Source organism: Lepidochelys olivacea, assembly GCF_965140295.1.
Source record: "Lepidochelys olivacea isolate rLepOli2 genome assembly, chromosome: 6".
Lineage (NCBI taxonomy): Eukaryota > Metazoa > Chordata > Testudines > Cheloniidae > Lepidochelys > Lepidochelys olivacea.
This window is the reverse complement of record NC_140416.1, coordinates 9738562-9766157: the sequence shown is the minus strand read 5'-3', so window position 1 is coordinate 9766157 and position 27596 is coordinate 9738562. Positions and strand designations below refer to the sequence as shown.

Sequence of the window (27596 nt, the reverse complement as noted above, 5' to 3'; positions counted from 1 at the left end):
AGCACCCCAGATATCGTTACCCAGAGTCTGATGTGGTATCAAGTGTTCAGCGGCAGGTTTCCAGTGACCAGCCATCCTTCCAGCTGCTGGGGAGTAAGATGTCAGTCTGCTAGGTCTTAGAAATCTTCCTTGAATTGCTCCAGATTGCACACTTTTCAACTAATGTTTTTAAGTTACTCAAAACAAAGTACATATTTATAACTTATAGTAACCTCTACTAGGCTAACATTTTCCTAGCAACAGCAAAAAACAAAACAAAAAACCCACTCCACACCTCATAATGTTATTTATCAGCAAAGTAACTCCTAGTCATAACAGTAAGATACACAGATCCAAGGTAAGTTATTTACACTCTTTAAAAAAAATTAAATAAATTTGTACAAAGGTGCAACTGTACAGCTATTTGTCTGCTTTACTTAGGCAACAACCACATTATTTCTAACTATGTAGTGTTCTCATTTTTAACTAATCATAGCTGAGTACACAAAATGGCTGCGGTTGTATCAAGTACAGGTTACTTGAAGTCCACATTCTTGTAACAGCAGAACTTGTCCCAGCTGAGAGTTCCTTAAGTGGAGAGAGATGTTGGTGACGCCACGATCTTTCCATGCTTTTCTAACAGTTCCAGATTGTATTTCCTCTCCCTCTTCGGTTCACTTCTGGGCTTCAATTTCTTGATGCTTTGGCTCCATGGCACTCCTATGGGAGGCTTCTTCAGCTTACCATGCAGCAGCTGCCTCTGTCTCCTTCAGCTTCTTTCCAACTGCTTCTTTCAGTCTCCTTTCTACCTGCCACTTTTGGAATTTGTGTTCTCTCTCTCTTCTGCCTTCAATCTGGCCAGATCTAACTTTGCAGTTGTTTCACTGGTGTTAATTTTTATGCTTTCCTGTTTCTATTTCCCTCACCCCAAATAAGCAAATAGAAAACAACAAACAGCAACTTCTCTTTGACGGTTTCCAGCCACCATACTTGAGATGCTCTTAAAATCACTGTACCAGTGCTTAACGTATACACTTCATTTAAAATAATGATCTGTGCATATATCCTGCCAACTATACCATTATGACATTGTAGTGGGGCAGTTGCCCCACTTTGGCAGAGGAGGGGTTAAAGCAGGCTGGTGAGATCCTATGCTGAACCTGGCCAATCAGAGAAGGACAGAAAGGCAGCCAATTAGGGCCAGGCTGGGCCCTATATAAAGACTGCAAGGCAGAAGAGATAGCAGTCTCTCTCTGATAAGCAAGGAAGGAGGACTGGCTTCTAGGGATAGCACCTTAGCTAGAGCAATGCTGGGTAGGCTCAGGGGAGCAGAGCAAAAGCTCCAGCCTGATACCTGCCAGGCTGAAACCCCTGAAAGAAAGGGCTGAGAAGGTGCAAGGGCCAAAGGGAAGTGGCCCAGGGAGCATGAGCAGTACATGGGAGAGAAGAAAGGCAGGACATGGCCGGGACCCAGAGTAGTGGGTGGGCCTGTGTCATGTCCTCCCCAACACACACACCTTATACTGCACCTGGCTGTGGCCTGATACAGACTGTGGCTGGCCCCTGTGGCAAAGGGCTAGACTTTGGGGCTGCAGTTGGCCACGAGGGCAGGTGCAGACTGAAGGGTGCTGATACCCCCATTTAGTTCTCTCTCCTTCTGGGGCACGGCCGGAGGGCTGTGTCCAGAAGAGGATGCCGCAAGCCAGGGAGCAACGCGAGTTCCAGACAGCACAGCAGGGCAGACAATGGGTGAGACACCACCTGCAGAGGGTGCTCCACAGCTGGACAGAGCCAATTCTCAGCGCAACGAGCAGGAAGCGCTGCAGTGGTGAGTGTGTGCTCCGTTACAGACATTATGAAGGGTACTGATGTACAGCTGTGTCCCCTGAATTCTCTAGCCTGAGGTGCCTTTTACGCTGCTTTGCTGTGAGAGCAACCACTCCTGGACTGCTCTCACACAGCCTCCAACATGTAAATCACTCCCACCTATACTACATGAGTGGTATAGCTAGTAATTTACAAATTACACAACAGGGCAACATCATCAAACTCCCAGTCCCGGACATGTGCCCAGCACCCTCCTGGACAAAACAAGCTCATATAAAGTCCATTTATGAATAGAAAATGATGTGCACAAATCTTGTTATCCCGACACTTCAATCCAAACACACTGATCTAGATAAAACAACAAAACATCTTAACTACAGAAAGATGTATTTTAAGTGACTACAAGTAATGAGGCATAAAAGTCAGAATTTGTTACTTGTGTTTTGCCTTTTATTTTGTTGTAACAGCTAACTTAACAAACGAAGTGAATACAAAGCAAAGGTATCTCTCACAACAGGTTCCAGCAGTCTTACTGGACAAAACCTTTCAGTCAGGATCTTCCCCCCACCGACCCGAGTCCACTGCTGCTTCTTTTGCTCTTCTGGTGTTGATGAGGCTGTGGGTAGAGAGTAAGGGAGAGATGATTTGGGGCATCTGCCCTTTCCCTTGCACAGTAATTATCTCGAGCTGATGTTCAGGAGGCAGAGTCTGTGTGGCCAGGAACCTGAAGCTGCTTCTTTGTTAAAATGTTTCTTGACTTTAGCAAAGCTTTTGACACGGTCTCCCATAGTATTCTTGTCAGCAAGTTAAGGAAGTATGGGCTGGATGAATGCACTAAAGGTGGGTAGAAAGCTGGCTAAATTGTCGGGCTCAACGGGTAGTGATCAATGGCTCCATGTCTAGTTGGCAGCCGGTATCAAGTGGAGTGCCCCAAGGGTCGGTCCTGGGGCCGGTTTTATTCAATATCTTCATAAATGATCTGGAGGATGGTGTGGATTGCACTCTCAGCAAATTTGCGGATGATACTAAACTGGGAGGAGTGGTAGATACGCTGGAGGGGAGGGATAGGATACAGAAGGACCTAGACCAATTGGAAGATTGGGCCAAAAGGAATCTGATGAGGTTCAATAAGGATAAGTGCAGGGTCCTGCACTTAGGACGGAAGAACCCAATGCACAGCTACAGACTAGGGACCGAATGGCTAGGCAGCAGTTCTGCAGAAAAGGACCTAGGGGTGACAGTGGACGAGAAGCTGGATATGAGTCAGCAGTGTGCCCTTGTTGCCAAGAAGGCCAATGGCATTTTGGGATGTATAAGTAGGGGCATAGCGAGCAGATCGAGGGACGTGATCATCCCCCTCTATTCGACATTGGTGAGGCCTCATCTGGAGTACTGTGTCCAGTTTTGGGCCCCACACTACAAGAAGGATGTGGATAAATTGGAGAGAGTCCAGCGAAGGGCAACAAAAATGATTAGGGGACTGGAACACATGAGTTATGAGGAGAGGCTGAGGGAGCTGGGATTGTTTAGCCTGCAGAAGAGAAGAATGAGGGGGGATTTGATAGCTGCTTTCAACTACCTGAAAGGGGGTTCCAAAGAGGATGGCTCTAGACTGTTCTCAATGGTAGCAGATGACAGAACGAGGAGTAATGGTCTCAAGTTGCAGTGGGGGAGGTTTAGATTGGATATTAGGAAAAACTTTTTCACTAAGAGGGTGGTGAAACACTGGAATGCGTTACCTAGGGAGGTGGTAGAATCTCCTTCCTTAGAGGTTTTTAAGGTCAGGCTTGACAAAGCCCTGGCTGGGATGATTTAACTGGGAATTGGTCCTGCTTTGAGCAGGGGGTTGGACTAGATGACCTTCTGGGGTCCCTTCCAACCCTGATATTCTATGTAGATTTTTTTTTAAAAAATTTTTTCTCACACCCTCTCTCCTGCTGAAGAGTAGCCACTGAATTAGGGGGTGATCCATTTGATCTAGTTGACACATGGCTGAGGCATTGGCTAGCCCTTTGTCTCGGAGAACTTGTTTGTGACTGCCCTCCAGAACATTTTGGAACATGTCTTGGTAAGATCATATAGTGCAATCTTATGTACTAGTATTGCCTCACATATTTATCAGAACACTAATGATCAGCAAATCATGAGTTTTCAAATGATACCTCACACAATGTGCTTTGAACAAAATATATCAATCTTGGAAAAGGAGTGAACGTAGGGATAGAGATCATCACACTCTTCCTCCCCCCACCCAACAAACTTAACTCTGCCCCGTGGCTAGCCAGGGCTCCCATCTCCCCAGCAGGAGCAGGGTCCTGTGGGGCAAGGCCAGGAACAGAGCTGAGGCAGGCAGGCCAGGAGATCCCCATGGATATGGTCCCACTCTGCGCTCTCTGGTGCTACCCACAGAGCTGGCTGCCAAAGGCAGGCACCATCTGTGTCTGTGCAGCACCTGATGCAGTGAGGCTCCTACCCCTGACTGGACTCCAGGGTGGTACCCCAGCAAAACCAGAGCCCTGCTGTGTTTCCATTTCCCCCTGTCCTGTCCTTGGGGAAGGATCAGCAGCACATCAACATAAACAGGGAACCTAAACTGTCTCCAGCCTCCCTCCCACAGCACGCCCATCACTGTTGCACCTGATTATATCAGGCACCTGTCCCCAGACCAGTTAGTGATGAGTCTCTCCTGCCTTCCCCCTGGGCCCCAAGGACCGCCCTAGTCCTCCTCCCCCACCAGACAGGCACCTGCTCAGTCCAACAGCCCCAGAATGAGCCCCTGCCGTGCTACCACCGCCCCATGCTCCTTGCACTGGAGACTGTAGTGTGCTCCCTTCCCCCCCATGTCCTCAACTGCCAGAGTGAGACCCAATTTTCCCTCCCCCTGCACCTGAGATCCCACTGTACTCCTCTCCTCCCCCCATATCCAGCATCCCCTACACCCCAGAGTGAGACCCTGCCATGCTCCCCTCCTCCCCATACCCAGGGCCCCCATGTATCCCCCTCAATTTTAGAGATCAAACTGAGGGAGGGGTCTGGTCCTGGCCTTGCCCCCTGTTGGGCATCCACCATCTCCCCCTAAACTGTTCACGGGGAAGTAGGGGGTCCCTGCTGAACCATTCACCCTGCTCAGTGGGTTGGGGAGGTGGGAGGATTATCCCAGCCCCAATTCACTGGCCTTCATAGAATCATAGAATATCAGGGTTGGAAGGGACCCCAGAAGGTCATCTAGTCCAACCCCCTGCTTGAAGCAGGACCAATTCCCAGTTAAATCATCCCAGCCAGGGCTTTGTCAAGCCTGACCTTAAAAACCTCTAAGGAAGGAGATTCTACCACCTCCCTAGGTAACGCATTCCAGTGTTTCACCACCCTCTTAGTGAAAAAGTTTTTCCTAATATCCAATCTAAACCTCCCCCACTGCAACTTGAACATGAGTCCCTCTCCCCTCTTATCCAGAGGGGATTGCTTGGGATCCGTTCCCTGCCTCGACATGGGGGAGAGGGAAGGTCATGCCCACCCTGCCCTATGCCCCTATCCCTGCTGTGTGCACCCCCACCCCTTCCCCCCATCCCTGCGGTGTGAGCCCCCACAACTCCCTATCCCTGCTGTGTGTGCCCCCACGTTCCCCATCCCTTCCCCCCTCTGCTCCCAGCCCTGCTGTGTGCGTGCCCTATGTCCCCCACCCGTGCTGTGTGCCCGCGTCTTTTCAGACCGGCCACCCCTACCCCGTGCCCGCAGCTCCGCCACTTCCCCCACTCTCTCCCTCCCCGCGCGGCGCTGTGCTCGCCCTTTTAAGGCGAAGGGAAAGCAGCGGCCCCATTGGCTGCCGGTCTGGAAGGCGGGCCCCCTGGGGGCGCGGGGCCTCAGGACCCCCGCTGGGCTCTCGGGTGGCGGGTCCTGTCGCCGATCGCAGCCGCTGCCCGGGAAGGCGGCCACGGTATCGTATCGTCCCGTCCCGTCCCCGCTCCCCAGAGCTGGGAGCGCAGGAAGGGGAGCCCCCAGCCCCTCCCTGCGGACGGAGGGGGCGGGGCTCTGGTTTGAGACTGGCCTGGCCGGACTCCTGGGTTCTCTCCTGGCTCTGGGAGGGGAGTGGGATCTAGGGGTTACAGGGGAGGGGGCTGGCCTGGCCTGGCCTGGCCGGACTCCTGGGTTCTCTCCTGGCTCTGGGAGGGGAGTGGGATCTAGGGGTTACAGGGGAGGGGGCTGGCCTGGCCTGGCCGGACTCCTGGGTTCTCTCCTGGCTCTAGGAAGGGAGTGGGGTCTAGGGGTAGTTAAGTGTAATGGTCATTAGTTTTGCCACCATGGGGCATCTCCCTCAGGCTTTTTTTGGGAGCTGCCCCAGGGCCCAGCCCTCTTTCTCCACTGACCAACCTTCCCCCTCCTCCCTGCAGCTGGGAGCCATGGGCAGGAAGCGGCTTATCACCGACTCCTTTCAGGTGGTGAAGAGGCAGCAGCGGGACCCTGACACCAAGGAGGGGACCCTACAGCCAAGTGAATGCCTGGCCCATGGAGGGGCAGGGCCCCCAGAAGATGGGCTCATACCCCAGCCTGGCAAAGCTGGGGCCCTGGATGGCACAGCCGGATCTCAGGATGCAGGTAGAGCAGGGATTGGAAGCGGCTTGGGGGTGGGTGTGGAGCCGTCTCAAGCTGGGGGATGCAGAACTAGGGTTTGCCAACTGTCCACTTGCACAAAACCAAACGACCTTGCCCCGCCCCTCCTTCGAGGCCCCGCCCCTGCTCACTCCATCCCCCTCTCCCCACCCTCACTGACTCATTTTCACTGGACTGGCTCAGGGGGGTGAGGGCTCAGGGTGGGGCCAGAAATGAGTTGAGGGTGTGGGAGGGGGCTCCAGGCTGAGGCAGTGGGTTGGCATGCAAGAGGGGGTTAGGGCTCCAGTTGGGGGGTGTGGGCTCTGGGGTGGGGCCAGGGATGAGGGGTTTGGGGTGCAGGAGAGGGCTGGGGGGTGGAGCTGAGGGGTTTGGAGTATGGGAGGGGGCTCCAGGTTGGGGCAGGAGGTTGGGGTACACAGGGTGAGGGTTCCGGCTGGTGATGTGGGCTTTGGGGTGGGGCTGGGGATGAGGGATTTGGTATGCAGGGGGTGCTCTGGGCTGGGACCGAGGGGTTCAGAGGATCGGGGTGGGGTAGGAAGTTGGGGCCCGGAAGGGGGTCAGAGGTGCAGGTTCTGGGCAGCGCTCACCTCAAGCAGCTTCTGGAAGCAGCAGCAGCATGTTTCCCCTCTGGCTCCTATACAGAGGCAAGGCCAGGTGTCTCTGCGCGCTGCCCTTTCCTCAGGCACCACCCCCACAGCTCCCATTGGCTGCAGTTCCCAACCAAAGGGAGCTGTGGGGGTGGCACTCAGCACAGGGACAGTGTGCAGAGCCCCCTGGTTGCCCCTACATGTAGGAGTTGGAGGTGGCGACATGCTGCTGCTTCCGGGAGCCACATGGCACAGAGGCTAACAGGAAGCTTGCCAGCCCCGTTACATGGCACCACCAACCAGACAGTTAATGGCCTGGTCAGTGGTGCTGACTGGAGCTGCCAGGACTCCTTTTCAACTCAGTGTTCCAGTCGAGAACTGGACACCTGGTTACCCTCAGCAGAACCGCTTCAATAGCTGCAGGGTATTGGGGGGGGGGGGCGGAGCTGTTTTGGGAGGTGCAAAGGAGTGGAGCTGTCTCGGGCTGGAGGAGTGCAGGGGACAGAGCTGTCTCAGGGTACATTGCGGGGGTACAGGAGCGGAGCAGTCTCCAGGGGTGCAGACTGGAGCCTGTTTCAGCCTTCCAGCTTGGGGCTGCTCAGTGACTCAGACCGAGTGGGCTGTGCTCTCAGAGCCGGGGCTGGGCTCAGTCCTGGGGAGGGGCGACGTCGCTGCAACATACCCCACCATCCGGGTTGTGGGAGAGCCAAGCATCTGGGTGGGGGAGATGGACAGACCTGGAGCCATGGACAGACCCATAATAACCATTGCCACTCCATCTCCCCCTGGCCACTGGGAGCTGGGCCAGCTGCAGTTACTGGCCTGTGTTCTCAAGCCATGACCCCTCTGACTCGGCCCTGGGGGGAACTGCTGGGCCCGGGGTTTCCTGGCTTGCACTGTGTTGTGGGGGGGGAGGGGGTGCTGGTGGGCCTGGGCCTATTTCCACAGCAATGCTGATCTGTCTGTCCCCATCTGCTGTTCAGAGGCAGTGCCGGTCCCAGCTGATGTCCCCCCAGGTGGCTCCCTGCACCCAGCCCAGCTGGAGATGCTCAAACAGTTCGACCTCAGCTGGGAGTATGGACCCTGCACTGGTGAGAGCCCCGCCCCCTCCATCCTGAACCAGTGAGAGCCCCGCCCCCTTCTCCCCCCACACCAGTGACAACCCCACCCCCTGAACTGGTGAGAGCCCCACCCCTTCCATCCTGTACTGATGAGCCCCACCCCACTCCATCCTGAACCGATGTGTGTCCCTACCCTTTCCCCTCCACAACGACAGCCCTGCCCCTTTCCCCCCCACATTGATGGTAGCCCGACCTCCTTCCCTCCCTCCACACACTCATGATTGCTTGGTCCCCTATCCCTGCACTGACAGAGCTGTGCCCTGACCCCACTGCAGTGTGGACCACACAGGGCCTCCCCATAAGGCCAGCCAGCTCCTGCTGAGGGGTTGCCTCGCCAGCTCACTGCTTGGCCCCTTTTGGGGCAGCATGGGGGGAAGCCCCTGGATTATCCTAGTCACCCTGTGCCTTGCCCACTGGGGCTGCTTCCTTCCCCATCCCCAGGTGGCCAACGAGGCCATATGCTGGGAGACGTGGTGATGGGAGCCTGGGCCAGTGGGAAATGAATGCCACGCCACCTGGCCCACTGCTGCTAAACAGCACTGGAGGCCTGAATTCTGGGGTTGGGCTGGATTGGAGCTGGTGTCCTATTCTCTGCCCTCCTGAGCCAACCAGCCCTCCAGCCTGAACAGAGCCAGCACCCCCTATAGGAGAAGGCCCCACATCCCTTCTGTCACAGATCCACAGGGTGAGCACTACAGCCCAGCTTTGAAATAGTCTGTTGGAGGACCCCTGTCAATGTGCCTGACCCCCAAGGGGTCCCAAGCTTCCTCAAGGCCTTAGCGCCTCCGAGATGCTGGGTTCTGGACTCCTGCTTTGCACCATGAACTCTGCCCAGCAAGTCCAACTGAGCCAGATGCCTGGTCAGAGATTGTCCCCCTCTCCAGGGCCCCAGGACATGCCAGTGACATGGGGCAGCTTTTCCAACTAGGGCAGGGTTTGTTAACCTGCTGGCATGCGGCACGGGGAGTCCTCAGTGCAGCACAGAGAAGCAAAGGTCACAGAGCTGAGCGCCCAGTCAAGCTGTGGTGGAATCCCGTTTGGCTCTGGCTCTTAGCCCAGCTGCCTGGCCCATCAGTCCGATGCCAGAGCCATGCTGAGTTCCTGGGTTCCGCCTGCCGGGAAGGAGGTGTCAGGTGCTCAGTCCTTGGGGTGCCCGTTGTCTTTCCAGACCCCCCGTGGACATGGGCCAGGCCTTTCATGGCAGCACCCAAACACCAAGTTTCTGCTTTTTGGTTCAGTTGTCTGGGGATCCCTGGGGGGAGGGGAGGAGCTACAGCTTCCCCCCATTTTCTCAGGGCTGGCCCCCCGATCAAAATTGAGGGGGCAGCACTCCCATCCTCCCTGCTCAGGGCTGAGCCTGTTCTGCCATTTTAAAATGAAGTTCTATAGGGAAGGATCTGTGCAGCACCTGGCACAATGGGGGCCCTGATCTGGGTCAGGGTCTATGTAGCACCCAGCACAGTGGGGGCCCTGGTCTTGGTCGGGCTCTGTGCAGTGCCTGGGACAATGCGGAGGGCACCTGGGCCTTCAGCTGTCTGCGCCCTCCTGCCACCCTACCCCCCATTAACCTTTCACTCTCTTGCTGGCAGGGATCACCCGGCTGCAGCGATGGGAGCGGGCTGAGTCCCTGGGGCTGAGCCCCCCTGTCACGGTGCGGGAGACACTGCTGGAGCATGAGGGAGACGCCAGCTTCATGCACTGGTTGGTTTGGGGCCCAGCCCCTTCCCAGGGGGCTGCAGGGCATCTGCAGATGTGTGTGTGGTGCTTTCCCAGCTGCTGCCCAGCAGCGTCAATACCCTGGGATAGTAAATCTCCCTGAAATGAGCCCTGCTGCATGTGTGTGAGGAGAAACATGATCAGTCTCCTGGGTGCATCAGCTGGAACTCAGCCCCACCCCCTTTGCTCCCAGCAGTTTGGCTTGGAAGGAGCTTTGTACATAGATCTGAGGAACAAGAGGGCTCCACAAATGAACATTGCAGATCTAGGGCATCTCCACACCCATTGCAGGCTCAGGATCTGCTTCCTCCCCCCAACTCCCAGTGGAAAAATGAACCCTCTTCCCTCGAAGTTATGAAGCAATGCTCCTTCTGCAGTGACACCTGCCGGAGTCTGCAGAGAGCCTAGACCCACAGCTCCCACATAGGAGTGTTGGGGCAGTTCTCCTATGTGGGGCATTAATCCTGAAACCTATTGAGGGTGATTCAAAGGTCAGTACAGTTGGTGCCCGCACTGACTGAGAAGAGAGCCCCCTGTCTGAGCCCCTCACCCTGCTCCCTACAGCACAGCACCCTCTAGTGCTGCACTAGAGCATTGGTGCCAGCAAAGACTACGAGGGGAGAGTGCCACAGCTGAGCCCTGCTCCATGCAGCCCTGGGGGTTTCTTGGAAGTTCTCCCAGACGGTGCCTACCCCCTCCCAGCCCTGCCTTGGGGCTCAGAGCCCTTGGGCTAGGCAAAAAGAAGGAAGAAATGAATGGGTTTGAGGGGAGAGTGAAAGATCTGGGCCCCCCTTCCCCGGGCTGCAGGCAGGCCATCCCTGAAAGCCAGTAGTTGTGGGACCCAGCCGCATCATTTCCCTAAGTCAACCGTAAAATTGTCTCCTGCAGACCGACCACAGCAGCGCTGCGCGGAACCAGCTGCATTCCGGACCTTCCAGCCCTGGCTGGGCCCAGTGGAGGGAGTGGGAGGGGCGGGATGCAGAGCCAGGGACCCTGGGGAGTAACCACATTCTCTCTGCCTTCCTCTGCAGCCTCTGGCATGACTACCCACTCTGAGATGAGGCAGGGCTGGCCTTGCCATACAGCGAGGAAGGGGGAATCATGCTGCCGCTTGGACTCCGCAGCACTTTACTCTGGTTCCTGATTGGAAAATAGCTCTGTGCTTGTATTGGGGGGGCTGGTGATTGCAGTATGGGGTGCCCAGGGCTGACATTGGATGGGCAAGCCCAGGTCCTGACAACCCAAGACCAAGCCGTGCTTTGTCCCATCAGCTGGAGAGGGCCATATTCCAGATTAAAGGGCCTGTTTGAGAACCTCTGAGGCCTGGTGAATTCTACAGCCTAGGGCAAGGCAGGTGCAGGAGAGCCATTGTCTCTTCTGAAAAGTGTGGGCATTGTGGGGAAAAAGCTGATTTCAGTGCATACAGAGTCCCTCTAGAGATGGGCAGGCCAAGCAGCCACCTTTTGGAGCCCTCTAGTTATCTCTGCTCCAAAACACTGAAGCTTGCATCTGGTCTGGACCCTTATGTCTAGCTAGCATTGTACTGTAGAGCCTCCTAGTATACAACTAGTACTGCCATGTTGGAACCATGGTGTCTCCTAATGTTCACTCACCTTGTGTTGTCTAGCTTGTGCAGTTAGAACCATGGCATGGTATGCATTTGAGAAGCCAGTCACAGCTAGTTAGGGCATGTGCAATCTAGGCCCACAGTGCATGTTCTAGAGCGATGGTGTGACCAAGTAAGGCATGTGGTCTAGAACCATTTGGTTATGCCATCTGCTCTGTAACACCATCTTGCTAATGCACATATTCTAGATCCATTTGGCACCAGGCTTGCCTAGCTGACTTTGAGCTGTTGCTAATCAGTTCCAGAAGCAGATTTTTCTCTATCCAAGGCACCAGCTCCAGAACATCAGTGCACCTGTCTGGTCTAGAACGTTTTCCTGTGTGGGTCAGTTACAGCACACAGCTGTTCAGCTCTACCTCCTGTGAGTCTGGAACCACACTGTGGTGTCTTGTGAGAGCCTTTGTGGGCCTGGAGCACAACCAAGTCATGGCCTGGGGCCTGGCCCTATAGGAGTGACAGCCCACCCAGCAGCTGCAGGGGCAAGTGAGCCTCAGTGCATGAACCCCTGCCCCACACATAGGCCAGCAGGAACCCCCAGGGAAGAAGCACTCATCAGCCCAGGCTACTTGAAGCAGCCCATACCTCACAGTGCACAAAGAGCATTGTCATCCGGGGAGGGGGGGGCGGCGAGTGATAGCTCAGTGGTTTGAGCATTGGGCTGCTAAACCCTGGGTTGTGAGTTCAATCCTGAGGGGGCCATTTAGGGATCTGGGGCAAAAATTGGGTACTGGTCCTGCTTTGAGCAGGGGGTTGGACTAGATGACCTCCTGAGGTCCCTTCCAACTCTGATATTCTATGATTCTATGCAGAGTGGGTGACGGGCTGGCTCTGGGGAATGGGAAACAGAGGCTTTCCCTGCTGGGGGCCTGGACTGTGCCTGCAGGGTGTAGCACATGGAGGGCCCCCTGTGCCAGCAGGCCTGGGGGATGGTTGCTGGCTCTTGGCTTTGCCCAGTGCAGCTCCATGGGCTGAGCTGGGCTGAAGCTAGAGCAGGCTGGGCTTTTTGGGGTTAAACATTCCCCAACCTCTGCCCTCTGCATCACAGGGAAACTGAGACAGCGAGCAGGCTTCCCTCCCTTCCTCCCCAGGTCTGCCAGTCCCCTAGCCACTGCCATCAAGCAAGAATCATGGGGTTAGGTGGGGGGTGGGGGAGGAAGGCGCTTCAGAGCTGGGTGAGGGGAAGGGGGGTAGAAGGATCCAGCACCCTAGAATGGTGGGCTCAGCAACAAGGGAGCCCTGGAGGGGGGCAGGGTTTGGGGATGTTGCCAACCCCAGCAGGGAGCTGTTGCCCTAGTGCCCAGGGCTCAGAGCTGGGTAGCTGCTGGCCATGGGCCCATGTGGGTAGCCAGCAGCCGCAGCACCTCGGTGGGGCTGAATCTCTGACCAGAGTGGTTGTGTCAGCAAAGGGCAGGGGCAACCCCAGAGAGACATGCAAGGAAACCAGAGCAACCCATCCTCCTGGGGCCAGGCCAGGCCCATTAGCACTGCCTGGTGCTACCTGCCCACCTGCCACACCCTGCAGCACCCTCTGCTGGGACAGGCTGGGACTGGTGTAGCCAGGAGCTTCCCCCCACAGCCAGTGCTCCTGCCCCACTCCCTGCAGTGCCTCCTGCTGGGAGCCACATTCCCATGAGGCAAGGCAGCTATCACAAGTCAATCACTGAGATTAGTTCCTTGTGTGCCCTCCTCCCCCAGGCCTGGGGGCCTATCAAACCTCCACCTGGGGCTAATGGTTCCGAAGGGGGCAGGGATGGGGCTTTGCTCTGGCAGGTGACTGCTGCTGCCTGGGGGCCCAGGAGCAGGGTTGAGACACTGGGGGTGGGGAGAGCAGGTAGGATGCAGTAGCTGGGCCCCCACCCCATAGACATTGACAGTTCCTAGGGCAGGGGCTGGCTGAGACTAAAGGGAGAGCCCAGGTTAATCGCTGGCAGACCCCTGGCTGGCCCACTTCCTTAGCAGCACTTTAGTGCCTTCTGGCGAGCGAGCAGGGGAGGGCAGGTGTCTCCAGCTGCTCCCTGCTTGTCCATTTCCCCCCCATTTTCCCCTGCGAGGAGAGATCTGAGGCACTGGCCAGTCCCACATGCTGGGGGTTTAATACAGCTCCTGCTATCGCTGTCCAAACAGAGCCACAACCTGCCAGCATCCCCCTGCCCTCATGTGGGGGTGCTAAAAGGAACCCTCTACTCATCCCTCCAGCTCCCCTTTACTGGAGGTGTATAGGGGAATCCCCAGCTCTGAGAGATCCCCCTCTCTATGGGTGCTACAGGGGATCCCGCTCTGAGCCACCCATTCCCATGTCAATGGGGGCTAAAGCGATCCCCAGCTCTGAGGGGCCCTCCTATTTCACTCTCTAGTGATGCCCAGCTATGAGCCCCCCAATTCCACCTTCTCTGTGGATCAATCAGCCTCCCCCATCTAGGGCTGTTACAGAGGGCCCGCTGTAGCCCCCGCATGTCCATCCAGGCACTTCTGGGCCCATGGTGGGGTGGAGCACCACCCAGGAGGCGAAGATGTCCGAGTCCTTGCCATCCTCTCTTCTCTGCAGGTAGGCGGCATCGGGATGTCCTCGTGTGGCACGGTAGGGCCCACTAGCTGTGGCCCTTGCCATGCGAGGGGCAGCAGATGGCCTGCAGGGCCTGCTTGGGGAGGCGTGAGGGCTGGGTGAGGATGGCTGTGAGCTTGCTGAGCTGTAGGAGGGAGCTGGAGATAGCTGGGGCGGGGGAGGGAGAAATTAGCACCAGCTCCAGATGGAAGCCGCCCACCCACAACCTTATCCCAAGCCTATCAGCCCGAAGACCCTGAGCTGGGTTTGGCGGGCTAGGCAGAGGAGGTGGCTCAGAAAGCCCTGCCCAGTGATCAGGTTGTGAGGGAATGCCTGGGGGTGACTGGGGATTGGGGGTGATATTGAATCCAGGCCAGGCACATTCCAAAGCAACCAGTGATTCCGGAGCCAACCTGATTTAGAGTTTGGACCCCAACTGCAGGGATCTGATTCAGAAAGGCTTGGGCTAGAGGAGTGGTATCTAATGGGTAGAGTGGGGAGGGAAGCTGGGAGCCAGGACTCCTGGGTTCTAGTCCCAGCTGTGGAAGGGGAGTGGGGTCTAGTGGTTACAGCAGAGGGGTGTCTAGGAGCCAGGACTTCTGGGTTCTATCCCCATCTCCACCACTGATTGGCTCTGAGGTGGGTTACTAAATCTCCTCTGTGTGCCTTGTGGATAAGGACACCCCCGTCAGGCAGGCAGGATGAATAAGTGCCCATCTCTTGGAGCTCAGGGGGCCCTAACTCAGGAGATGGGGTTTTCCTGGAGGTTGAGGGGATCACAGAAGCTCCTTAAGAGGCTGGAATCCTTTTTCCCCGGAGTGGGCCCTTCCCCGAGCTGCTGGGGGTGTGGGGACGTACCGGGGCACAGCATAGGCAGGGCGCAGTGCTGCTCCAGCCAGCCCAGCACTGACTGGCAGAACTCCTTGGCACTGCGGGTGGTCACCGCCACCCTGTAGCTCTCAAATAGTGGCTTGATGAGCATGCTGAACTGTGGGCAGAGGGGGGTTAAGGAGAATCCCCCTGCCCCGGAGCTAACTAAGGGGACCAAGAAGGGCTGGCTTAGCCCCCCACCCACCACCTGTAGGGCCATCTGCTCTGTCCTGCCCTCCCTAACCCAGGAAGGAACACCCCAACTCTTCAGGGATTGCCATTGGCCCCAAAGCCCCTGTCCTGTCCCACCCCCAGAGACCCATCCACTCTGCCCTGAAGAGCCATCCCTGCCCCCTCCCAGCCAGGGCCCTGCGGTGTCCCTGCCCCCCAGGATGCCCTGGTAGGATGACCAGATGCCCTGATTTTATAGAGACAGTCCTGATTTTTGGGTCTTTTTCTTATATAGGCTCCTATTACCCCCCACCCCGTCCTGATTTTTCACAGTTGCTGTCTGGTCACCCTATGCCCTGGCCACAATCATGCCAGTGGATACGAGCCAGAAGCGCCAGTTCTGCAGGGTGCGGCGCACACAGTCGCCATACAGCCGGGCTGTGGGGTCTGAGCACAGAGGGGGGACCGGGATCCCGCTGGGGGGCAGCTGGCGCTGGATCTCCCTGGGGTGAGACGGGGTAGAAGGTAAAACTAGTCCAGGGCACAGCCCCACCTCATCCCTGCACTCACCCAATGGCAGCGCTCCGCTCCTTGACCTCACCCCACAGGCCCTGCCCCTCCCCCTGCACTCACCCCATGGCAACACTCAAGCTGCTCGGTCTCACCCTGCAAGTCCCACCCCCTCTCTGCGCTCACCCAGTGGCGCTGCTCAGCCCCTCGATTCCACCCCACAGATCCCGCCCCTTCTCCGCATTCACCCAATGACAGAGCTCAGCCCCTCAATCTCATTCCACAGGCCTCGCCGGCTCCCTGCGCTTACCCAATGGCGGTACTCAGCTCTTCAATCTCACCCCATAGGTCCCCGCCGCTTCCTGCACTCAGCCAATGACAGCAATCAAGCCCCACCCTCATCCCGCACTCACCCAATGGCAGCGCTCAGCTCCTCAATCTCACCCCGCAGGCGCTGGGCCGCCTCCTGCCCCTGCCGTGCTCCCGCTGCAGCTGCCCCGCATACACCACGCTTCTCCGCAGCAGCGTGGCCTTGCGGAGCTGGGGGAAACAGGCGAGCATGAGACACAGCAGCCACCAACGGGCAGAGAGGGATGAAGGGCAGGGATGGACATGGAGGGTACAGGGAGCAAGGGACAAGCCGAAGGGGAGACGGGGAGGGAGGGACGAGGACCAGGGATGAGCAGAGAAGGGGGAAGGACAAGGGTGAGGGATGGATGAGGACTGGGCTGGCACAGCAAAGTGGAGCCAGGTGTTCTAGCACCCCTGTTGGGGAGAACAGGGCTGCGCAGTGAAGCGAAGTGGGATCGGAAGGCTGGATAGCAGGCATGGCTGGGGGCACCACGTGGCATGTACCTTAACAGTGGGCTGGGCCAAGCCCGGCAGCACCAGGCTGGCAAGGGTGTTGAAGGCGCAGCTGATGTTCATGCGCCGGGCGTGGTCGGCAGAGGTAAAGCCAGCTCTTCGGTTGCCCTGCAGGATCCAATCGAAACTAGGCTGTGAGCCCTGCCCCAGGGATCAGGGCTGATCCCTCTCCAACAGCGCAGAGACAGGAGCTAACAGAAGGGGCAGTGATGCCTATCCACCTCACACACGGCACCCCTGGGGCACTGGGATCAGCACTGAGTATGAGGGGAAGCACCCCCCTACCAAGTCCCCCACCCCACTTCAGGCAGCACAGCACTCACTAGTGCCACACTGGAGTTAACACTGACAGTGAGGTACAGGGCCCTCTACTGAGCCCTTACCCTGCTCCCCGCAGCACCCTTGGCTTTCCCTGGAAAGTCTCCCTGCCGCCCCACTCAGCAGGGAGGGGCCCAGGTGTGGGTGGTTTGGCAAGGGCCCATGTTACCTTGGTGCTGGGGAAGCTGCAGGGCTGGTGGAAAGTGTGGGGTCCAAGGCGCTCAGCTCCATCTTCGGACTTGGCATCTGGGGGAATCATAGACTTTAAGGTCAGAAGGGACCATTATGATCATCTAGTCTGACCTGCACAATGCAGGCCACGGAATCTCACCCAAAAACTCCTGTAACAAACCCCTAACTTATGTCTGAGCTACTGAAGTCCTTAAATCATGGTTTAAAGACTTCAAGGTGCAGAGAATCCTCCTGCCCCACGCTGCAGAGGCAGGCAAAAACTCCCCAGGGCCTCTGCCAATCTGCCCTGGGGGAAAATTCCTTCCTGACTGCAAATATGGCGATCAGCTAAACCCTGAGCATGTGGGCAAGACTCACCACCAGACACCCAGGAAAGAATTCTCTGTAGTAACTCAGATCCCACCCCATCTAACATCCCATCACAGGCCCTTGGGCATATCTACCGCTAGTAGTCGAAGATCAATTAATTGCCAAAATTAGGCTATCCCATCATATAATCTCCTCCATAAACTTATCAAGATTTGTCTTGAAGCCAGATATGTCATTTGCCCCCTCTGCTTCCCTTGGAAGGCTGTTCCAGAACTTCACTCCTCTGATGGCTAGAAATCTTTGTCTAATTTCAAGTCTAAACTTCCTGATGGCCAGTTTATATTAATCTGTTCTTGTGTCCATATTGGTATTGAGCTTAAATAATAATGCTCCCTCCATGGTATTTATCCTTCTGATATATTTATAGACAGCAGTCATATCTCCTCTCAGCCTTCTTTTAGTTAGGCTAAACAAGCCAAACTCATTGAGTCTCCTTTCATAAGACAGGTTTCAGAGTAGCAGCCGTGTTAATCTGTATTCGCAAAAAGAACAGGAGGACTTGTGGCACCTTAGAGACTAACCAATTTATTTGAGCATGAGCTTTCGTGAGCTACAGCTCACTTCATCAGATGTATCCTGTAGCTGTAGCTCACGAAAGCTTATGCTCAAATAAATTTGTTAGTCTCTAAGGTGCCACAAGTCCTCCTTTTCTTTTTTCATAAGACAGGTTTTCCACTCCTCGGATCATCCTAGTAGCCCTTCTCTGTACCTGTTCCAGTTTGAATTCATCCTTCTTAAACATGGGAGACCAGAACTGCACACAATATTCCAGATGAGGTCTCACCAGTGCCTTGTGTAACAGTACTAACACCTCCGTATCTCTACTGGAAATACCTCGCCTGATGCATCAAGGGATCACCAGGGAAGAGTATAAAAATATTGCTCGGGCATGTAGGAATGATATCAGGAGGGCCAAATCGCACCTGGAGCTGCAGCTAGCGAGAGATGTTAAGAGTAACAAGAAGGGTTTCTTCAGGTATGTTGGCCACAAGAAGAAAGCCAAGGAAAGTGTGGGCCCCTTACTGAATGAGGGAGGCAACCTAGTGACAGAGGATGTGGAAAAAGCTAATGTACTCAATGCTTTTTTTGCCTCTGTTTTCACTAACAAGGTCAGCTCCCAGACTGCTGCGCTGGGCATCACAAAATGGGGAAGAGATGGCCAGCCCTCTGTGGAGATAGAGGTGGACGAGTTGCATCCGAGAGTGCTGAAGGAATTGGCGGCTGTGATTGCAGAGCCATTGGCCATTATCTTTGAAAACTCGTGGCGAACGGGGGAAGTCCCGGATGACTGGAAAAAGGCTAATGTAGTGCCCATCTTTAAAAAAGGGAAGAAGGAGGATCCAGGGAACTACAGGCCAGTCAGCCTCACCTCAGTCCCTGGAAAAATCATGGAGCAGGTCCTCAAAGAATCAATCCTGAAGCACTTGCATGAGAGGAAAGTGATCAGGAACAGCCAGCATGGATTCACCAAGGGAAGGTCATGCCTGACTAATCTAATCGCCTTTTATGATGAGATTACTGGTTCTGTGGATGAAGGGAATGCAGTGGATGTATTGTTTCTTGACTTTAGCAAAGCTTTTGACACGGTCTCCCACAGTATTCTTGTCAGCAAGTTAAGGAAGTATGGGCTGGATGAATGCACTATAAGGTGGGTAGAAAGCTGGCTAGATTGTCGGGCTCAATGGGTAGTGATCAATGACTCCATGTCTAGTTGGCAGCCGGTATCAAGTGGAGTGCCCCAAGGGTCGGTCCTGGGGCCGGTTTTGTTCAATATCTTCATAAATGATCTGGAGGATGGTGTGGATTGCACTCTCAGCAAATTTGCGGATGATACTAAACTCGGAGGAGTGGTAGATACGCTGGAGGGGAGGGATAGGATACAGAAGGACGTAGACAAATTGGAAGATTGGGCCAAAAGAAATCTGATGAGGTTCAATAAGGATAAGTGCAGGGTCCTGCACTTAGGATGGAAGAATCCAATGCACCGCTACAGACTAAGGACCGAATGGCTAGGCAGCAGTTCTGCGGAAAAGGACCTAGGGGTGACAGTGGACGAGAAGCTGGATATGAGTCAGCAGTGTGCCCTTGTTGCCAAGAAGGCCAATGGCATTTTGGGATGTATAAGTAGGGGCATAGCGAGCAGATCGAGGGACGTGATCGTTCCCCTCTATTCGACATTGGTGAGGCCTCATCTGGAGTACTGTGTCCAGTTTTGGGCCCCACACTACAAGAAGGATGTGGATAAATTGGAGAGAGTCCAGCGAAGGGCAACAAAAATGATTAGGGGTCTAGAACACATGACTTATGAGGAGAGGCTGAGGGAGCTGGGATTGTTTAGCCTGCAGAAGAGAAGAATGAGGGGGGATTTGATAGCTGCTTTCAACTACCTGAAAGGGGGTTCCAAAGAGGATGGCTCTAGACTGTTCTCAATGGTAGCAGATGACAGAACGAGGAGTAATGGTCTCAAGTTGCAGTGGGGGAGGTTTAGATTGGATATTAGGAAAAACTTTTTCACTAAGAGGGTGGTGAAACACTGGAATGCGTTACCTAGGGAGGTGGTAGAATCTCCTTCCTTAGAGGTTTTTAAGGTCAGGCTTGACAAACCCTGGCTGGGATGATTTAACTGGGAATTGGTCCTGCTTCAAGCAGGGGGTTGGACTAGATGACCTTCTGGGGTCCCTTCCAATCTGATATTCTATGATTCTATGATTCTATGATCAAGACCGCATTAGCTTTTTTGACTGCCATATCACATTGGCGGCTCATAGTCATCCTGTGATCGACCAGTACTCCGAGGCTCTTCTCCTCCTCTGTTACTTCCAAGTCATGCATTCCCAGTTTATAACAGAAATTCTTGTTATTAATCCCTAAATGCATGACCTTGCACTTTTCACTATTAAATTTCATCCTATTACTATTACTCCAGTTTACAAGGTCATCCAGATCTTCCTGTATGATATCCCGGTCCTTCTCTTTATTGGCAATACCTCCCAGCTTTGTGTCATCCGCAAACTTTATTAGCACATTCCCGCTTTTTGTGCCAAGGTCAGTAATAAAAAGATTAAATAAGATTGGTCCCAAAACCGATCCCTGAGGAACTCCACTAGTAACCTCCTTCCAGTCTGACAGTTCACCTTTCAGTGTGACCCGCTGAAGTCTCCCCTTTAACCAGTTCCTTACCCACCTTTCAATGTTCATATTGACCCCCATCTTTTCCAATTTAGCTAATAATTCTCCATGTGGAACCACATCAAATGCCTTACTGAAATTGAGGTAAATTAGATCTACTGCATTCCCTTTGTCTAAAAAATCTGTTACCTTCTCAAAGAACAAGCCGTGTTAGTCTGTATTCACAAAAAGAAAAGGAGTACTTGTGGCACCTTAGAGACTAACCAATTTATTAGAGCATAAGCTTTCGTGAGCTACAGCTCACATCATCAGATGTAGCTCACGAAAGCTTATGCTCTAATAAATTGTTTAGTCTCTAAGGTGCCACAAGTACTCCTTTTCTTCTCAAAGAAGGAGATCAGGTTGGTTTGACACTATCTACCTTTTGTAAAGCCATGCATACTACAGATGTCAAACTAACAGGCCTGTAGTTACCGGGATCATTTTTTTACCTTTCTTAAAAATAGGAACTACGTTAGCAATTCTCCAGTCATACGGTACAACCCCTGAGTTTACAGATTCATTAAAAATTCTTGCTAATGAGCTTGCAATTTCATGTACCAGTTCCTTTAATATTCTTGGATGAAGATTATCCAGGCCCCCCAATTTAGTCCCATTAAGCTGTTCGAGTTTGGCTTCTACTTCAGATGTGGTAATATCTACCTCCATATCCTCAGTCCCATGTATCATCCTACCATTATCCCTAAGATCCTCATTAAAGACTGAGGCAAAGTATTTGTTTAGATATTGGGCCATGCCTAAATTATCCTTCACCTCCACTCCATCCTCAGTGTTAAACAGTCCCACTTCTTTCTTTCTTTTCTTCTTATTTATATGGCTATAGAACCTTTTACTATTCCTTTTAATTCCCTTTGCAAGGTCCAACTCTACATGGCTTTTGGCCTTTCTCACTTTATCCCTACATATTCTGACCTCAGTAAGGTAGCTTTCCTTGCTAATTCCTCCCATCTTCCACTCCTTGTAGGCTTTCTGCTTTTTCTTAATCACCTCTCTGAGATGCTTGCTCATCCAGCTTGGTCGACAACTCCTGCCTATGAATTTTTTCCCCTTTCTTGGGATGCAGGCTTCTGATAGTTTCTGCAACTTGACATGAAGTAATTCCAGGCCTCCTCCACCTATAGATCCACAAATTTTTCAATCCAATCCACCTCCCAAAGGAGACAGGGAAACGTCTAGGGCAGATGGTACCAAACTGGGAGGAGACGTAGATACGCTGGAGGGTAGGGATAGGATACAGAGGGACCTCAACAAATTAAAGGATTGGACCAAAAGAAATCTGAATAGGTTCAACAAGGACAAGTGCAGAGTCCTGCATTTCGGACGGAAGAATCCCATGCACTGCTACAGACTAGGGATTAAGCAGCTAGGCAGCAGTTCTGCAGAAAAGGACTTAGGGGTTACAGTGGACGAGAAGCTGGATATGAGTCAACAGTGTACCCTTGTTGCCAAGAAGGCTAACGGCATTTTAGGCTGTATAAGTAGGAGCATTGCCAGCAGATCGAGGGACATGATCATTCCCCTCTATTTCGCATTGGGTGAGGCCTCATCTAGAGTACTGGAGGAACCAACTAGGGGCAGAGCTCTTCTTGACCTGCTGCTCACAAACCGGGAAGAATTAGTAGGAGAAGCAAAAGTGGATGGGAACCTGGGAGGCAGTGACCATCAGATGGTCGAGTTCAGGATCCTGACACAAGGAAGAAAGGAAAGCAGCAGAATACGGACCCTGGACTTCAGAAAAGCAGACTTTGACTTCCTCAGGGAACTGATGGGCAAGATCCCCTGGGAGAATAACATGAGGGGGAAAAGAGTCCAGGAGAGCTGGCTGTATTTTAAAGAATCCTTATTGAGGTTGCAGGGACAAAGCATCCTGATGTGTAGAAAGAATAGTAAATATGGCAGGCAATCAGCTTGGCTTAACAGTGAAATCCTTGCTGATCTTAAATATAAAAAAGAAGCTTACAAGAAGTGGAAGATTGGACAAATGACCAGGGAGAAGTATAAAAATATTGCTTGGGGATCCAGGAGTGAAATCAGTAAGGCCAAATCACACCTGGAGTTGCAGCTAGCAAGAGATGTTAAGAGTAACAAGAAGGGTTTCTTCAGGTATGTTAGCAACAAGAAGGAAGTCAAGGAAAGTGTGGGCCCCTTACTGAATGAGGGAGGCAACCTAGTGAGAGAGGATGTGGAAAAAGCTAATGTACTCAATGCTTTTTTTGCCTCTGTCTTCACAAACAAGGTCAGCTTCCAGACTGCTGCACTGGGCAGCACAGCATGGGGAGGAGGTGACCAGATCTCTGTGGAGAAAGAAGTGGTTCGGGACTATTTAGAAAAGCTGGACGTGCACAAGTCCATGGGGCCAGATGCGTTGCATCCGAGAGTGCTAAAGAAGTTGGCGGATGTGATTGCAGAGCCATTCGCCATTATCTTTGAAAACTCATGGCGATTGGGGGAAGTCCCGGACGACTGGAAAAAGGCTAATGTAGTGCCAATCTTTAAAAAAGGGAAGAAGGAGGATCCAGGGAACTACAGGCCAGTCAGCCTCACCTCAGTCCCTGGAAAAATCATGGAGCAGGTCCTCAAAGAATCAATCCTGAAGCACTTGCATGAGAGGAAAGTGATCAGGAACAGTCAGCATGGATTCACCAAGGGCAAGTCATGCTTGACTAATCTAATTGCCTTCTATGACGAGATAACTGGCTCTGTGGATGAAGGGAAAGCAGTAGACGTGTTGTTCCTTGACTTTAGCAAAGCATTTGACATGGTCTCCCACAGTATTCTTGCCAGCAAGTTAAAGAAGTATGGGCTGGATGAATGGACTATAGGGTGGATAGAAAGCTGGCTAGATTGTCGGGCTCAACGGGTAGTGATCAATGGCTCCATGTCTAGTTGGCAGCCGGTATCAAGTGGAGTGCCCCAAGGGTCGGTCCTGGGGCCGGTTTTGTTCAATATCTTCATAAATGATCTGGAGGATGGTGTGGATTGCACCCTCAGCAAGTTTGCAGGTGACACTAAACTGGGAGGAGAGGTAGATACGCTGGAGCGTAGGGATAGGATACAGAGGGACCTAGACAAATTGGAGGATTGGGCCAAAAGAAATCTGATGAGGTTCAACAAGGAGAAGTGCAGAGTCCTGCACTTAGGACGGAAGAATCCCATGCACCCCTACAGACTAGGGACCAAATGGCTCGGCAGCAGTTCTGCAGAAAAGGACCTAGGGGTTACAGTGGACGAGAAGCTGGATATGAGTCAACAGTGTGCCCTTGTTGCCAAGAAGGCCAATGGGATTTTGGGATGTATAAGTAGAAGCATTGCCAGCAGATCGAGGGACGTGATCGTTCCCCTCTATTCGACACTGGTGAGGCCTCATCTGGAGTACTGTGTCCAGTGTTGGGCCCCACACTACAAGAAGGATGTGGAAAAATTGGAAAGAGTCCAGCAGAGGGCAACAAAAATTATTAGGGGACTGGAACACATGAGTTATGAGGAGAGGCTGAGGGAACTGGGGATGTTTAGTCTGCGGAAGAGAAGAATGAGGGGGGATTTGATAGCTGCTTTCAACTACCTGAAATGTGGATCCAAAAAGGATGGCTCTAGACTGTTCTCAGTGGTAGCTGATCACAGAACAAGGAGTAATGGTCTCAAGTTGCAGTGGGGGAGGTTTAGGTTGGATATTAGGAAAAACATTTTCACTAGGACGGTGGTGAAGCACTGGAATGGGTTACCTAGGGAGGTGGTGGAATCTCCTTCCTTAGCCGTGGTCTACACTTGGAGTTGAGGTCGAATTTAGCAGCATTAAATCGATTTAACCTTGCGCCCATCCACACGGTGAAGCCCTTTTTTCAACTTAAAGGACTCTTAAAATCTGTTTCTTTACTCCACCCCTGACAAGGGGATTAGCACTGAAATCGGCCTTGCCGGGTCGAATTTGGGGTACTGTGGATGCAATTAGATGGTATTGGCCTCCAGGAGCTATCCCAGAGTGCTCCATTGTGACCGCTCTGGACAGCACTCTCAACTCAGATGCACTGGCCAGGTAGACAGGAAAAGGCCCGCGAACTTTTGAATTTCATTTCCTGTTTGGTCAGCGTGGCAAGCTGCAGGTGAGTGCAGAGCTCATTAGCAGAGGTGACCATGCAGAGCTCATCGCAGAGGTGACCATGATGGAGTCCCAAAATCACAAAAGAGCTCCAGCATGGACCGAACGGGAGGTATGGGATCTGATTGCTGTATGGGGAGAGGAATCCGTGCTATCAAAACTCCGTTCCAGTTTTCGAAATGCCAAACATTTGCCACAATCTCCCAGGGCATGAAGCACAGAGGCCATAACAGGGACCCGAAGCAGTGCCGCATGAAGCTTAAGGAGATGAGGCAAGCCCACCAGAAAACCAGAGAGGAAAACAGCCGCTCTGGGTCAGAGCCCCAAACATGCCGCTTCTATGTTGAGCTGCATGCCATTTTAGGGGGTTCAGCCACCACTACCCCAACCATGTTGACTCCTTCAATGGAGATGGAGGCAACATGGAAGCAGGTTTTGGGGATGAGGAAGATGATGATGATGAGGTTGTAGATAGCTCACAGCAAGCAAGCGGAGAAACTGGTTTTCCCAACAGCCAGGAACTGTTTCTCACCCTGGACCTGGAGCCAGTACCGCCCGAACCCACCCAAGGCTGCCTCCCGGACCCGCCAGGCGGAGAAGGGACCTCTGGTGAGTGTACCTTTTTAAATAGTATACATGGTTTAAAAGCAAGTGTGTTTAATGATTAATTTGCCCTGGCATTCGCGGCCAGTACAACTACTGGAAAAGTCTGTTCACATGTCTGGGGATGGAGCGGAAATCCTTCAGGGACATCTCCATAAAGCTCTCCTGGATGTACTCCCAAAGCCTTTGCAAAAGGTTTCTGGGAAGGGCAGCCTTATTCCGTCCACCATGGTAGGACACTTTACCACACCAGGCCAGTAGCACATAGTCGAGAATCACTGCAGAACAAAGCATTGCAGCGTATGTTCGCTGGCTTTCAAACAACATCCGTTCTTTATCTCTCTGTTATCCTCAGGAGAGTGATATCATTCGTGGTCACCTGGTTGAAATAGGGTGCTTTTCTTAAGGGGATATTAGAGGTGCCCGTTCCTGCTGGGCTGTTTGCCTGTAGCTGAACAGAATTGTTCCCCACTGTTAGTCACGGGGATAGGGGAGGGTTTAGCCAAGTGGTCGGGGGAGGCAAAATGCGACCTTGTAACGAAAGCACATGTGCTATGTATGTAATATTAACAGCAAGGTTTACCATGAAAGAGTGTACCCATTGTTCTATAAAATGTGTCTTTTTAAATACTACTGTCCCTTTTTTTTTCTCCACCAGCTGCATGTGTTTCAAGGATCACAGGATCTTCTCCTTCCCAGAGGCTAGCAAAGATTAGAAGGTGAAAAAAACGCACTTGCGATGAAATGTTCTCTGAGCTCATGCTGTCCTCCCACACTGACAGAGCACAGACGAATGCGTGGAGGCAGATAATGTCAGAGTGCAGGAAAGCACAAAATGACCGGGAGGAGAGGTGACGGGCTGAAGAGGGTAAGTGGTGGGCTGAACAGAGGGCTGAAGCTGATAGGTGGCGGCAGCGTGATGAGAAGAGGCAGGATTCAATGCTGAGGCTGCTGGAGGATCAAACAAATATGCTCCAGTGTATGGTTGAGCTGCAGGAAAGGCAGCAGGAGCTCAGACCGCCACTACAGCCCCTGTGTAACCAACCACCCTCCTCCCCAAGTTCCACAGTCTCCTCACCCAGATGCCCAAGAACACGGTGGGGGGGGGGGCCTTCGGCCACCCAGCCACTCCACCCCAGAGGATTTCCCAAGCAACAGAAGGCTGGCATTCAATAAGTTTTAAACTTTTAAAGTGCTGTGTGGCCTTGTCCTTCCCCCCTCCACCACCCCTCCCGGGCTACCATGGCAGTTATCCCCCTATTTGTGTGATGAATTAATAAAGAATGCATGAATGTGAAGCAACAATGACTTTATTGCCTCTGCAAGCTGTGATCAAAGGGAGGAGGGGAGGGTGGTTAGCTTACAGGGAAGTAGAGTGAACCAAGGGGGAGGGGGTTGTTCATCAAGGAGAAACAAACAGAACTTTCACACTGTATAGCCAGTCATGAAACTGGTTTTCAAAGCTTCTCTGATGCGCACCGCACCCTCCTGTGCTCTTCTAACCGCCCTGGTGTCTGGCTGCATGTAACCAGCGGCCAGCGATTTGCCTCAACCTCCCACACCACCATAAACGTCTCCCGCTTACTCTCACAGATATTGTGCAGCGCACAGCAAGCAGTAATAACAGTGAGAATATTGGTTTCGCTGAGGTCTAAGCGAGTCAGTAAACTGCGCCAGTGCACTTTTAAACGTCCAAATGCACATTCTACCACCATTCTGCACTTGCTCAGCCTGAAGTTGAACAGCTCCTGACTTCTGTCCAGGCTGCCTGTGTATGGCTTCATAAGCCATGGCATTAAGGGGTAGGCTGGGTCCCCAAGGATAACTACAGGCATTTCAACATCCCCAACAATTATTTTCTAGTCTGGGAAGAAAGTCCCTTCCTGCAGCTTTTGAAACAGACCAGAGTACCTGAAGATACGAGCGTCATGTATCTTTCCCGGCCATCCCACGTTGATGTTGGTGAAACATTCCTTGTAACCCACCAGTGCTTGCAGCACTATTGAAAAGTACTCCTTGCGGTTTATGTACTCGCCAGCTTCGTGCTCCAGTGCCAAGATAGGGATATGAGTTCCGTCTTTGGCCCCACCACAGTTAGGGAATCCCATTGCAGCAAAGCCATCTAGTACGACCTGCACATTTCCCAGGGTCACTACCCTTGATATCAGCAGATCTTTGATTGCATGGGCTACTTGCATCACAACAGCCTCCACAGTAGATTTGCCCACTCCAAATTGATTCCCGACTGACCGGTAGCTATCTGGCATTGCAAGCTTCCTCAGGGCTATTGCCACTCGCTTCTCAGCTGTGAGGGCTGCTCTCATCTTGGTATTCTTGAGCCTCAGGGCAGGGGAAAGCAAGTCACAAAGTTCCATGAAAGTGCCCTTACGCATGCGAAAGTTTCGCA

At 53.1% G+C, this 27596-nt stretch overlaps 1 protein-coding gene and 1 pseudogene across 2 annotated transcripts in view; one reads left to right on the top strand and one right to left on the bottom strand.

Annotated features, from left to right (window-relative positions):
- Positions 1-5594: 5594 nt before the first annotated feature.
- POLD4 (DNA polymerase delta 4, accessory subunit) lies at positions 5595-11151 on the top strand. The gene is made up of 5 exons (XM_084630217.1): positions 5595-5740; positions 6195-6399; positions 7985-8092; positions 9712-9823; positions 10870-11151. The coding sequence occupies exons 2-5, from the start codon at positions 6204-6206 to the stop codon at positions 10892-10894; spliced, it is 441 nt and encodes a 146-aa protein (XP_084486343.1). The 5' UTR covers positions 5595-5740; positions 6195-6203; the 3' UTR covers positions 10895-11151.
- Positions 11152-13504: 2353 nt separating this feature from the next.
- The window catches only part of LOC311521716 (MLX-interacting protein-like), a 49884-nt pseudogene continuing 35792 nt past the window's right edge, over positions 13505-27596 (bottom strand). Inside the window, exons 13-18 of the transcript XR_014714696.1 lie at positions 16910-16986; positions 16414-16530; positions 15972-16098; positions 15431-15551; positions 14866-14995; positions 13505-14175 (exon numbers count right to left, since the gene is read on the bottom strand). The product of XR_014714696.1 is annotated as an MLX-interacting protein-like (transcript). The remainder of the gene's footprint in view (positions 14176-14865; positions 14996-15430; positions 15552-15971; positions 16099-16413; positions 16531-16909; positions 16987-27596) is intronic.